The sequence below is a fragment of the Pteropus vampyrus genome, unplaced genomic scaffold (genome assembly GCF_000151845.1).
Source record: "Pteropus vampyrus isolate Shadow unplaced genomic scaffold, Pvam_2.0 Scaffold97, whole genome shotgun sequence".
Taxonomy (NCBI): Eukaryota; Metazoa; Chordata; class Mammalia; order Chiroptera; family Pteropodidae; genus Pteropus; species Pteropus vampyrus.
Genome location: NW_011888878.1, coordinates 7182133 through 7196083, shown reverse-complemented (window position 1 = coordinate 7196083; position 13951 = coordinate 7182133). Strand labels below are relative to the sequence as shown.

The following is a 13951-nucleotide window of genomic DNA, read 5'->3' as shown; positions in this document are numbered from 1 at the left end:
TAGGTACTTGGGTTTTGGGAATTGAAGCCCCTCATGCCATGGGACTCGAGTGGGACAATATGACCCGCAGCCTTAACCTTTATTGGTTTGGAGCCCAGGACTTGCTGCCCCCCAGTTTGGCCCTGGACCCAAATTCTAGGGCCTGGAGGGGCGCTGTGCCAGGCTCCCTGCCACCCACACCCACCTCTATAGATATCAATGAGTGTACGTCGCTGTCTGAGCCATGTCGGCCTGGCTTCAGCTGCATCAACACAGTGGGCTCCTACACGTGCCAGAGGAACGCACTGCTCTGCGGGCGAGGCTACCACGCCAGCCAGGATGGGACTACGTGTGTGGGTAAGGCCAGCAGGCTCCCCATCCCCTGGCCATCCTTGGCTTTCCTGGGTTTCTGGCCTGTGGGACGCTCGTGCAGAGGGAGAGCTCAGGCCTCAGGGTGTCCTGGTCACCTTCCCTTGGCAGATGTGAATGAGTGCGAGGCAGGCGTGCACCACTGTAGGGAGGGCCAAGTGTGCCACAACCTCCCTGGCTCCTACCGCTGTGACTGTAAAGCCGGCTTTCAGCAGGATGCCTTCAGCCAGGCCTGCATAGGTAGGCGGGGGCTGGTTGCCATGACCCCTCTCTGGTTTCTCTGAGCAGTGCCTACCTGCCTCAGGCCAGCCTCCTCCCAACCCCACCCCCCACTTCCCACCTTCCCCCGCCCCGCCTTGCTCTGACCCAGGTCTACCTTTTCTGGGTTTGACTGCCTTCCTGCCTTCTTGTCCAGGTGTGACTCCATTTCCTCTGCTCTGGTCTCTGTTCCTCTCAGCCTTGGTCCCCTCTTCTCTTGCCCTTTGCTGTGTCCGTGTCCTTCTGTCTCTGGCTTCCCTCCAACATTTTTACTGACTTTCTCCCCTGCCTCTGGTCTTTTTGCTTCTTCCTTTCCCTGTCTGGGTCCCTCCCTGTCTCTCTTGGGTTCCTGGATCCCTCTTCCCATCCAGTCCCCTCTTATACCTGGGGTGGAGGGAGCTGGCTTCCAGGTCACCTCCACCCTCCCTGTGGGATGCCCACCCTGCCCTCTGCTGTCTGCCCACAGACGTGAATGAATGCTGGACCTCCCCTGGCCGCCTTTGCCAGCACACATGCGAGAACACAGTCGGCTCCTACCGCTGTTCCTGTGCCTCTGGCTTCCGTCTGGCTGCTGATGGCAAGCGCTGCGAAGGTACCACTGACCCTGATCTTAGACCTTGGCCTCTGACCCCATACAGATGCACCCACCATGTAAAACCCGTCTCATGCTCAGCCCCTACCCTTACACCTCTACCTCACACTTCTCCATTTCTCTGTCTGTGGAAGCCCTCTTTGGCCTCAGCTGGTCTAGCTGTTTCCTGCCATGAGCCCTCCTTGAGGGCCCAGGGCCCCAATTATCTTAGACTGGAGGGGTAGGTGTCTGTGTTATCTACAACCCCAGAGGGAGCTCCTTGCAGGCAAGGGTGGCAGCCCAGTCTCTGCTCTTGATAGGTTCTGATCCTGGTCACAATTACAGGGAACAGAAGTTAGTAAAACATGAGATAGGGACTGTGGCCACCTGCAGAGCCCAGGATCCGCTGGCAAAAGTGGGCAATAGCCACAGAACACCTGTGGATGGGTGCCATCCAATTGTACCAGTCTAGGATGACATGCTCAAGCCCAGGAAAGGCTTGGCACATCATAAGAGTTCAGCAGCTCTTGGTTGGATGACTGAAAGACAAGTCTTTTCCTATGAAGAGCTCAGAGTCCAGTAGATATTCCATCTAAGCTGTGAAGTGATTCTGTAGTCAGTCACTCATACATTGTTCAGTCCGCACTGCCATGGAAGCCAGCACTTGCCTGCCTCCCCCAGCATCATGCAGGGCTTGGGGAGGTGCTTATTAGCACTTAGGTGATAATTCCCAGAGTCATCTGGGCCAGGTGCTGTGGACCCTCAGAGTAGCACCTGAGGATCTGAACCTGACCTGTGGCTGCTTCCTCCAGGTAGCAGCAGGCTAGGCCAGGACTAGCAAGCCCCAGCCCCTGCCTCAGCTGCCTGCCCTAGGTGGGCCCCTTGTACTTATCTGGGCCTCAGATTTCTCAAATTGCCCCAAGGGGAGGCTGGAACTAATGTTCTCTCAAGAGGAGGCTCCAGATGAGCCTGGACCCCGACCCTCATCTTTGGGCTAGGAGGATTTCGCCATGACCACTGACTGGTCTTCCTGCAGATGTGAATGAGTGTGAGACCCAGCGCTGCAGCCAGGAATGTGCCAACATCTACGGCTCCTACCAGTGCTACTGCCGCCAAGGCTACCAGTTGACTGAAGATGGGCATACCTGCATAGGTACCTCTCCTCTGCCCAGGGCCTTTTCCTGAGAGGCACCCCTTTCCAGTGTACCAGGTTCCCAGACACACAGAGGCTTTATCGTCAAATCAGACTTGGAATCTCATCCCTGTGACCTCCTGGCTTTGTGACTTTAGGCAAAGACTTCCTGGTCTGACCTTAGGCTCCTACTCCGCAAAGCGAAGATGATGGTCCTGACCTCAGTGGGCTGAAGTGTTCAGTTGAATATTGACTGCATCCAGGCTGTGTCTGGTACTTGATTGACCCTCTGATGATAGTAGTAATTGTGGAGCAGCCCTAGGGAGCAAGCACTGGAATGAGAGTCCTGTTTTGTAGTCTGGCCTTGGGCAACTATCTTTCTCTGAGCCCTATTGTCCTCATCTATAAAATGGGCCCCTAAGCTCCATGGCTGTGGCAGGGACAGCAAGAGTGTTAGCGGCTGGGCCCTGTGGTTAGGTAGATTTCACGAGGGCTGAACCTCTCTCTCTGGCAGACATCGACGAATGTGCTCAGGGTGCTGGCATCCTCTGTACCTTCCGCTGTGTCAACGTGCCGGGGAGTTACCAGTGTGCATGCCCAGAGCGGGGCTACACCATGACGGCCAATGGAAGGTCCTGCAAGGGTGAGCAAGGGGTCACTGCCTACCAGAGCCTCGGGCAGGTTCTGAGCAGGCGTAACCTCACACAGCTTGCTATGTATTTGGAACTCTGACACCAAGTGTATAAGCACAAAATGGCCAGTGCCTCTGGTGGTCTGTGCTTGGAATGCTGAATGTGACAGTCTTTTTGCCGCTTGACCTAGCTTAGGATCTTCTAGGCTTGGACTCAGCTCTTGGGCCTTGCCCTGGGAACAGAGCAGGGATCCTGTGGGGTGGTTCTAAAAGATATCAGAGACCTGTCCAGTGAGAAAACTGCAGAGGAGCAGCCTCAGGGGTCCCAGACTCTGTCCCCAAGTGTCTGCTGTGCTATTCAGGGATGGGGTCAGGCAGGTCTTTGGACTGAAAGGGTAAGGTGGTACCCCAAGGGTAGAGAAAAGGCTCAGAGAGGCTTATTCCAGAACGATGTGCAGAAAGACACTCTCCCAGTTAGAGATGTGCAGAGCTGGGAAGGGCTGCATGAAAGGAATGAGGCTTCCCATCCCTGGAGACTTGCAAAGAGGGGGTTGGTAATTACCTGTTATATTTGCACTGAGGAGACTACTTCCTTAGAGGGAAAACCAGGTTCTCTGGCATCTAAAATTCCTTCTAAGTGAGAGAGTCATGATCTTTAGTTCAATTCCACTGACATATACTGAGGCCACTAAATTCTAGGCCTGGCATGCCACCAGGGCAAAGTGGAGGGGCCTGGAATCCAACTAGGACAGGATACAGGAGGGGTACCAGCATTCCCCTTGGAGAACCAACTACTCAGCACCCAGCCCATCTGCCCTTCTCCTGGCTTGCATGACTGAGTCTTCCTAGGTAGTGGAGCTAAGAGCCCAGAGGTCCCTGGCTTGCAGTTTTGGTCCACTAAGGCAGGCCCTGGTGTTCCTGGGGTACCAGGGGTCAGGGTTGGTACCTGGAAGGGTGGACCAGTGTTGTTTGGGCTGGTAGTTCCTACCTGTAAATGGATCCCAAGATCAAATTGTAGACCTCAGCCAGCTTTTTTTTTTTTTTTTTTTTTTTTTTAAATATAGAACAGAATATAGGGTAGGATAGATTGGACATGATGTCGGTCAGTACACTGTGCCCATAAGGATTGTTTCAGTTCACATGTACATACTTAGTCTCAAATGTAAAAGGATTCCTTACTGTAGGTTGATGTAAAAAAAATAATAAATTAAAAGGCTCTGAATGAGATCAGTTAAATCAGGGACTTGAAGCCTTGCTGGGCTCACAGAAGCTGACCTGGGTCTCCCGAGCTGCAAAGCACTCTTTAATTTAAAAAATAATCAGTATGGACCCTGTAAAAGATAGGGATTTTACCCGCCATAAACCGAGTTGTGTGGGAAATACCTTATGTTTCTAGAATGTGATTTCATTTTTGAGACTGAGGCCTTGTTCTCTTTGATAGCAGAACACAAAGTGTGGTCACTTCTGGGGAGATTCATCAGCACGGCAGTGACTTTTGCTCTTGAAGGCACTTCAGGTTGGAAACCCGGTCATGTTCAGGAAGGTCTCTCCCTGACCCCTCTTCCTTGGCTCATGCTAGCCAGGGTCAGAGGAGTTCCCGGAGTGTGCTTGTGCTGTTCCCTGAGGGCTCCCTGCACCCGATGTGTACTTGCCATAGGCGCATTTGACTGCCAGCGCTGATCTCTGGCCATGAGACCCCACAGCTGCCGATGCTGACCCTCCCCACCCAGTTCTCTGCATCTTTCTGGGGATGGCTGTCTTTTTGCTGCCTCATAGCCTACCCAGTGGCCCGCCTCCCTGAGATGAAGAAGAACTGGCAAGGCACGGGTCCCCTCTCTCCAGTCTACCCTGCATTACCAGCCACCACCAGGGAGTTCGAGCAAGGGAAAAGTCCCTCACACATGCGATGCTTTTATTTTCTCTAAACTGGAAAAGTCTCTGTGCTGTCACAGGGTGGATGAGGACAGAGCTTGAGATGCTGGCTCTGTCTGGTCATATCCACTTCTAGAGTCACACTGTGGCGCTCCGTGACTGCGGCTGCTGACCTTCAGAGCTAAGCAGTTGCACTCTGTGTGCCCTGGCCTTGTAGGACCAAACACTGAGGTCTCACTGCTCCAACAGTAGGGTGACTATGGGGGAAAGGAATATGCTGGTTAATAATCTCACATTAGCATCTGACTCTCTTTAATAGTAAAAAAAAAAAAAAATATGGAACAGAAAAATATTAAGGAATTAAGGCTTGGCCACGTCTCCTAGAACATATATTCCATGGAGGAAGGGCTATGACTCTTGTTCACTAGCATGTAAAGCATTGCCCAGCACTTGATAGGTGCTCATTGAACGTTTGACCACGCGCCTGAACTGAGAGGCAACTGTTGCTTATATTTGGATGTTTTTCTTCCAGTCTCCGTTTATGCCAATATATACATATGTAGATATACACACACACACACACACACACACATACACACAATATAATATTAGCTAAGATCATGCTGAAAATAACCCTGAATCCTGTTTTTGTTTTTGTTTTTAAGTGTATGTAAGGCCCTTATCAGTATTCCCCTTAGGGCTAGCTTTTAGCAATGCTGTTAGTCTTACCACTGATTTTGGCCTCCATTTCTGCACATCTGAGCTGTGCCTGGTACCTTGCCATCCCAGATGAGGCTGCAATGACACCCCCTGGGTATGTGGCCTTGTTGAACTCTCGTTTTGATTTGAACTTTCCAGGTCAAGGCGCCACAGATACCAAGGGCCTGGCAGCACCAAGTGGCAAGGACCCTGAGGTCCTAGGGAAATACTACAATAGTTTCCTTGGTGTTGCTGCTGACCCTTGGGGCTCCTCCTGCCATTCCTGGACATTGCTGTCAACACTGGCCCAGGGCAGACAGTAAGAAACTGTTTCCACCTCATTCCTGCTCCACCCCCACCTAGGCTCCAGGGCCAGGACTTCCTGCTCCTAATGTGGGTGGCCCCAGAGTAGAGTGAGGAACAGATGGAGGTCCTCCCTTTGTATGGATTCAATTAATGAATCATCAGGACAACAACCATGCCTATTCTAGCTCCACCACCTCTGGCCTCCTACCATGTTTTCTCCCACTTGCTTTTGTCCCACTCTGGGAAATTGGGATCATGACCCATTTTACAGAGGAGGAAAGTGAGGCTTTGAGAGGTGAATGAATGTGAGCTTCTCTGCCATTATAGAGTATGGTAGTCGGGGGTGCAGGTTGGCTCTGCTGTCGATACTATTTTGTTGTAGCTGCTGTTGTTAGGAGTCAGGTTGGCATCATGATTGGATCCCAGATTTTGGCATCAGGTGGACCTGGCTTCCAGCCCCACCTGCCCTGCTGAGTCCTGCCTGACTTTGAGTGATGCTATGCCCCTTTGGAGCCTCAGTTCCCTCCTGTGGGGAGGCCTGTGACCCTCACCCCATTGGTCTAGGGTGAAGATTGAGTGAGGAGAAATTCCTAAATTGAGTCAGTGTGAAGGACTGGAGAACAAAATGTGAAGCCCTCTAGGAAAGTACCTGACAGACCTGTGTTTTCCCACACCTTGTACAGACCCTGGGGCCTCCTAAGGCTGCCCTCTCTGAGCTGAACAGCTGGTTTTCACAGGAAAGGTCTTTCGAACTCACTCATTTGATCCATAGGTTGTCCATGGAACACACACACACTTGTTCCACATGCTTACTTCTCTGATCTTTGTCAGAGATACTAATATGTGTGTTATCAATGTAAGAAACATCCAAATCTGTAGATGTTTTTATTAGTTTATTTGCGCCAAACTGATGAAAATTGCTCTAGGAAGCAAAATCTTAATGGATTGAGAAAATGCTCTGGGAGACGGTAGTTTTGCAGCTTATTTTATACCTCAGAATAAAAGGAGGAAATGTAAGGAGAGTTACACGAAATCCACTGGTGGTAGAGGAACAAGACAAAAATTTAGGGTTCTGTGCTCTCGTGGGAGGTTGTGCCCCAAGAGGTCTGGAAAAGGTGATTACTCTGACATGTCAAAGATATATTATCTTGGGTGCAGAAAGGCAATAGACAGGCCCACTAAGGTGAAGATTGACCTTTGTCAAGGAAGCTACATGCCTAGGTTGTGACTACCTGCCATGACTCTCTTTTAGTTAGAATTTTTCTGTTCAGACTATCTTACATGGTTCCCTTTGGTTATCTTTGTTCTTAAGGCCCATGACACAGGCTTTCCCTGAGCTCAGGTTTAGTATGTGGCCCCCCTTTTCATACATAGTGTGTGTGTGTTTCAGTGTCTTGAATGGGCCCTCCGTATGTGTGTGCGTGTGTGTGTGTGTGTGTGTGTGTGTGTCTGTCTGTCTGTCTGTCTGTCTGTCTGTCTCTGTGTGTCTGTGTGGGTGTGCTTTAGCATATGCAAGTGTTCAACCATATTTCTTTGAGTGTACAGGAAGCATGAGCATGCCTGTGCAGTTTATGGGGGCGACGGGGGTGGCGCATTTAGAGCCGTGCATCTCGAAGTCTGTATTTACAGGTGACAGGTCTTGCACCTCCATCCAACAATATGTGTAGAGCACCTGCTCTGTGCCAGGGGACACCACAGGACAGAGAAAGACATACATACTTCTACCGTCCTGGAACTCACACTGAGGTGGGGGAAGGGTAGAAACAGAACAGACATACAAAACAGCTTAGGTGTGTTTGAGAACAGGACAAGCTCTCTTTTTGAGGATAATTTTAGGAGGAGAATAAATAGGATGGGATGCCAGGTGATAGAAGTAGTCAGGGAGGGCTACCCCTGTAGGGGTGACCTTGAGCTGAGGCCTGAAGGATGAGAAGGAGCCAGTTGTGGGAAGATACGGGAAAAGTGTTCCTGCAGCAGGGCCACCAGGTGCAAAGGCCCTGAGGTGGGATAAGGGTCAGGGCCCTGGAGCAGCGCAGAGGAGTCTCACAGGACTGCAGCCTGAGTGAAAGGAGAGAGGCGTAGGAAAGAGCCAGAGGCTCTGTACTGTAGGGCTTGGGTCCTTAAGAGGGACTTGGGTTTTTATTTGGGGAGCATGGGAAGCCCTCAGAGAACATGACAAAAGATGATTTATATTTTAAAGCAAGGCCTTCTGGCTGCCGGATGTGGAGGGGACAAGATGGCACAGAGTGGAATTGTGAGCTGTGTTCTTGTAGTCTGGGTGGTTCGGAGTAGGGTCCCCAGCCATGGGAGATCCCTCCCATCACCCTCCTCTCCTTCCCTCAGACCTGGATGAGTGTGCACTGGGCACGCACAACTGTTCCGAGGCTGAGACCTGCCATAACATCCAGGGCAGCTTCCGCTGCCTGCGCTTTGAGTGTCCTCCTAACTACATCCGAGTCTCTGAAACGTGAGTATTCTACCCCCATTCCCACCCCCCACCCTGCCCCCACGTAGGGCCCAGGGACCCCGCACAGATCCCGTGCTGCCCAGGGGAGAGGCCAAGTGGCCAGTGGCCCCTGTCTTAATCACCTCCTGCTCTTAACCCACCCCCACTGCTGGGTCTGTGCTCTATTTGACCACAAATGGTACAAATAAAAGCACCTTGCAGAAAGCTCAGAGTATAGAGAAGAAGACTCAGAGAAAGTCTCAATCAATCAATCTCAATCTGTCTCTCTCCCCCTCTCCCCCTCTCCCCCCCACCCCGCCCACCCCACACAATATTATCTGTAGTTGTGTAACACATTAGCACCTTAAGATGACAGTTATTATCTCACAGTTTTGGAGGGTCAGGAACCTGGGAGCAGCTAAGCTGGGTGGTTCTAGCTCTGGGTTTCATGAGGCGACAGGATCCCGCTGTCCACTCACATGGCTCTGGGCAGGAGGTCTCAGCTCCTCGCCATGTGGGCTTCTCCAGGGGGTTGCTTTTGATGAGACTTCTCTCAGCACAGGTCGTGGTCATGGAGAGAGCTAGCAACAGTCTCACAAAAGTAACACATACTTATAAAAGTAATACATACTTATATAAAACAATAAAGCAAAAGTTTTTGCCCTTCCCCCCAAACAAATCATATGACTGCTGACAGGTTGGAGTGTGGCCATTTTCTCTCTCATTTGAGCATAAAGCGCACATGGTTATGCTGTCACATAGATGCACTCAGTTGTTCGAAGCTTGCTTTCTCTACCTTGCAGCTGTCTTTCATGTCTGTGTATGTAGCCTGCCTCAAATAGTATTTCCTAGCATGGATATGGCTGCCCTGCTGGCAGTTTGCCATTTTTCACTATTACACACACTGCCCGGGGAATGTCCATGTGAATGCATGCTGGGGTATTTAAGGAGTATGTCTAGGTTACCCTGGGCAGGTGACCTCTCTTTTCTGGATCTTACCTGACATGTCTACAACATGGGAATGATGGTAGCACTACCACTGGGGATGGGCATCACTTGAGTAAAGATGGGTGTGTTTAGCACAGTGCATCGCATGGCATAAATGCTGTGTCAGTGCTACTTGTTGGCGATGTCGTTCCTACTGTGGTCCTGTGTGGCCTTGTGCTGTGGCATGCCAGTCAGGGAACACCGCTCAGAAGATCTCCAGATTTGCTGAGTCTTGGTGCTTAAACTGTCCCTTTTGGGAAGCAGTGAGCTTTTATACTGATTTAATGATGGAAATGCCCATGGCTCAGAGGTCTAAGAAGAGATCAGATTGTTGCAGTGCTTAAAAATTGAGGCCTGGGCCCCTATGGGGTTTGGCAGAAGTTTTCTCATCATCATGTATGAGATCCCATCCTCATCTAGTATGGCCGAGTCTCCAGGCTTCCACCTGGAAAAGAGCAGGGCATCCCAAGTCAGAGGAGGAAATGGCTTAGAAGCAGTCAGTTAATGGAAGAAAAAGAATTTGAAAATGATTAAAACAATAAAAACATCCTGGCCAGGAAACCTATGCAAATGGGCAGTGCGCAAGTAAAAAAAAAGAATGGAGGAAGAAAAGAACTTAAGGGTGCATAAGAGCTGCTAACAAACTGCCAGGCACTGTGCTAAGTGCTGCATGTTTATAAACTCACCGCATCCTCCAATGAAACCACAAAGCTATCAACCCATCTTACAGATGAGGAGACTGAGGCCCACAGAGGTTAGGTGACTTAACAGATGCTGCAAGGGTAGGGGTAGGGGTGGGGCTAGCTGGCCTTTGAGCCTGCCTCCACGATGTCCAGGATGGTGGACATCAGGGATGGGAGAGTCCTGGTTGTCTGTACACGAGGTCCTAGGCCTGCTGACCAAACCCCATGCATCCCACAGGAAGTGTGAGCGCACCACATGCCATGACTTCTTGGAGTGCCAGAATTCACCGGCGCGCATCACTTACTATCAGCTCAGCTTTCAGACCGGCCTCTTGGTACCAGCACACATCTTCCGCATCAGCCCAGTGCCCGCCTTTGCGGGGGACACTATTGCCCTGACCATCACCAAGGGCAATGAGGAGGGCTACTTTGGCACGCGTCGGCTTAACGCCTACACGGGCGTCGTCTACCTGCAGCGGCTGGTGCGTGAGCCCCGGGACTTTGCCCTCGATGTGGAGATGAAGCTCTTACGGCAGGGCTCTGTCACCACCTTCCTGGTCAAGATGCACATCTTCTTCACCACCTTTGCCCTGTGAGGCATCCACTCGAGTGCCCTGCGGGGGCCCCAGGACCCAGGGTCCTTGGGCTGGCCTCTGCACCACCCTCTGCACCTGCTACTAGTGCACCACTTTCTGTAGGCACTCAGCACCGCATGGGTGGAGCCAGGTTATTGTGATGGTTTTTACTATAACTCTGTAAATTAACTTAATTTTGCTGACTTGACTTCTCTCTGGTTCCTGGGCCTCTCCTATGCCTCACCCCATGGGAGGGAGCTTGGCAGCAGAAGGTGTGTGGAAGCTTTGAGAGCAGTTCAGGGTCACTGCCAGTGCCTTGTGGGTAGAGTTGGAGGACCAAAGGCTGGATGATGACCACAGACTGGAAGCACAGCGACCATGTTGGGGCTTTTGGACTCAACTGGATGACCTGTCCCCAAAATTGATATTCCATTTCACGTGCCACTGTGATTAGTTCTTTACTTAAAAAAAAAAAAAATCATTTTAAATGTTGTTTAATTATAAAAGTAGTACATGTATATTGCAAAAAAGAAAAAAAAATCAAATAGTACAGAATGGTTATAAACTGAAAAAGTAAGAAAAGAAAAACTCCCTTACTTTCGTTAAGTATTTGGATTTGATGATGGTACCTGAATGTCCCGAGTTCCCCAGCCTAGAGTTTGGTTCATTTTGTTGATTTTGACCTTCCTTGATGTCTTACTCACGGAATTCGCCCCAAACCAGGAGTTTCCCTTGGCAGTGAAAGGATCACAGTATAAACAGATGCTGGCCTGTGATTTCTTCTTTTACTGCTTCTTCTTCTCCCCTCTTTCCCTTCGTCCCTTCTCCTTCCTCCAACGTGGACCTTGGCTGGTATGTCACATTCTCCAGGAACTCTACTGCTGGTCCCTGTCACTGAGTCCTGAACACATCAGGTTATACATTGGACTTGGGCAGAAACCTGAAGGATGAGAGAATTCATCTTTTGTCTCTATTATAGGTTTCTGGGGGCTTTGAGGCTGGGATAAAGGAGGAGTGGGGAAACTGAGGCCTGAAAGAAGGCACATGCCGAGGTCCACATGGACATTTGGACCCAGGTCTGAGGCTCACTTCTGCCATTGCCCTTGCCTCTTTCTTCAAGCCAGTGGATTTCAGAATGTAAGCAATGTGTCATTCCGTGGGTCTTGTATGTAGTGGACATAGTGGATGGTAGACAGCATTTAAAAAATGAAGTAGGATGGATAGTCTCAGAGTCTTTCATACCTGGTGAAGGGAAGACTTGGGTCCCGAAACAGCAGTGCATGTGTATGTGTGTTTGCACATTCACAGTGCCACTTGCTCCAGCTTGTGATGTGAAAACTATTAAAGTGTGTGGTGCACATGCCCTGTGTGGAGGGTCGGTGATTCACAGCTCCGGCAACTGCTGCCTTCTGGGGACCTGGACTCAGATGGCCAGATGTTCTCACTCTTCAAGGCAAGTTCCCAAAGTACATTTAGATGTAAAATCTCCCCGTTTTAAGAAGTGATTAATTAAAACTTTTTAACCACAGGTATGAGCCAACCTCAAAGCCTGTGGCCTTAAGCCTGCCATGGAAGGCCCACAGCTCATGCCCTTTTATCCATCTCTGCTCCTTACTGGCCCTGGCCCCAAGGACACATGGCAGAAGCCAGGACTTCTTTCTCACTGGCCCAGCTGCCTCTGTTCCTTCTGTTTCTCTGGTGTTTAGGAAAACCAGAGCTAGCAAATCTGTCAGACATGGTCACTTATGGGCAGAGATCAGTAGGGAATGGACTTTCATTTAAGAGGCGGGTTGGGGACACCAGCAAGAGATGATGGGTAGCACCTGGCTGGCTGGCAGAGGCCCCATCAGGCCTACAACAGACTTCCTGGGTCCTGGGTCCTTCCTCTAGGTCTTCAGGTACTTCTGGTGAGACCTTGGGTAAGTGACATCACCTCCCTGGGTTTCATCTGCCTCAGCAGATCCCTACATTTCTTCCCTCACAGGGCTGCCATACCAAAAGAATCAGGAAACATAAAGCTTCCAGCTTAGTGCCCGCTCACCCAGGGCTCTCAGAAAACAATTTTTCTTCTGATCTCATATCTTACAAAGTTCAGTGCTTCTAGAATTCTAGCCTTGCAAGGAGTTTGGCAAGGTATAGTTTGGGAAACTAATCCTTATGAGACCATCACTTCAATTGCCAGACACAAGATTGGGGTCCCCATAACCATCCTTACTTTGAAATGCCAGACTCCCATGTCCTCAGGATGCATCAGTCTTCTGTAATGAGGTTAGTAGCAGTCAGCACAGAGTGTTGCCAACCAGAGAGTCTTTGATGTCCAGCATTTTTATTGGAGCTCAGTAATATACTGTCAGTGTGGCTGACCTTTACTGTACTTTCTGGAGGTCTGAACTAATATGACATGTTCCAAAGGCCCCCATCATGGTGAGCGGGAGCACACACTTGTGATCACATGTCAGCCTGCATATCTTCCACCCTTAGTTGACCAGGGTTTCAATTGCCAGTTCTAGTTTTCTATCTAGCTATTATCCCAAGGAAGATCTACCCATTCTTGGACACTGTGGGCTGTAAAGGATGTTCCTTTAGTCTGAAGAAATGTGAGTTGGCAGTCCAAATTGGCACACTATCTCCTGTGCCGGTAACTCTTGACAATATTGTGGGCATTTCCACTAACCACTGGGCTAGGCATACAAAACTCAGTCCAGACCCATTCGCAGTGTCCTGGGGCTTTCATAATTAGGCCATTCACCAGCAGTGGGCAGGAACTTTCCCCTGGGGAATCTGCTCATAGCCATCTGTAGTTTTTGTCTCTTAATTGACAAGACACTTGTTGACATTTTGTGCCTCAGAGCAGGCAAGAAGAGTATGTCTAGCTTCAACCAGTTACTGCATTGCTACTGCCTCCAAATTTCCACTTGTTTCATGGACCAGGGTGGCCACCTGCTTGTTAATTCCAATCACTTTCTGATCCTAGAAGGGAGTTCTTTTGATGGGCATCAACATGTCCTATTTTAATGCACCCCTCAAATCCCCCTAGTGATTTCCATAGAGCTGGGTCCACATAGGCATCCCTTTAGTAGACCAGGTTTTCATTGCCCTTCTTCCAGACTACACCATTAGCCATCACCCATGAGTCAATGAAAAACCAAACATGGGGCAAATAGCATGCAAGTCAGCCTACTCTGCCAACTTGTTTTTACTTTCTTCCATCAGAGGTAGCATTCCAACAGGTTGCTGTCCATATACCTTGAAACTACCATTCATAAACCAAACAGCTCTTTTTTTGGTCAAGAGCTTTCATAGGGTATCACCCAAATGACTATAGGATCTTGCAGCTCCTCAGGTAGAACCTCAGATGATTCCAAAGTCAGCCATAGGGGAGAAATCTTTTTGCTTGTGATTATGCCAAGTACCTTATAGCATTCCCCTGGTAGCATCTTCCT

At 50.0% G+C, this 13951-nt stretch overlaps 1 protein-coding gene across 8 annotated transcripts in view; it reads left to right on the top strand.

Moving 5' to 3' along the window:
- FBLN2 (fibulin 2) overlaps nucleotides 1-11870 on the top strand; it is a 97110-nt gene extending 85240 nt beyond the window's left edge. For 5 of the 8 annotated variants that reach the window (XM_023533171.1, XM_023533175.1, XM_023533173.1 and 2 more), the window contains 7 exons: nucleotides 193-336; nucleotides 460-588; nucleotides 1073-1198; nucleotides 2214-2330; nucleotides 2824-2952; nucleotides 8161-8284; nucleotides 10172-11870. In XM_023533171.1, the coding sequence (XP_023388939.1) occupies nucleotides 193-336; nucleotides 460-588; nucleotides 1073-1198; nucleotides 2214-2330; nucleotides 2824-2952; nucleotides 8161-8284; nucleotides 10172-10529 (1127 nt within the window). In that variant the 3' untranslated portion in view covers nucleotides 10530-11870. Of the gene's footprint in view, nucleotides 1-192; nucleotides 337-459; nucleotides 589-1072; nucleotides 1199-2213; nucleotides 2331-2823; nucleotides 2953-7446; nucleotides 7564-8160; nucleotides 8285-10171 lie in introns of those variants that run through there. The other 3 variants (XR_002781381.1, XM_023533176.1, XM_023533174.1) reach the window with 3 other exon arrangements.
- Nucleotides 11871-13951: the final 2081 nt, after the last annotated feature.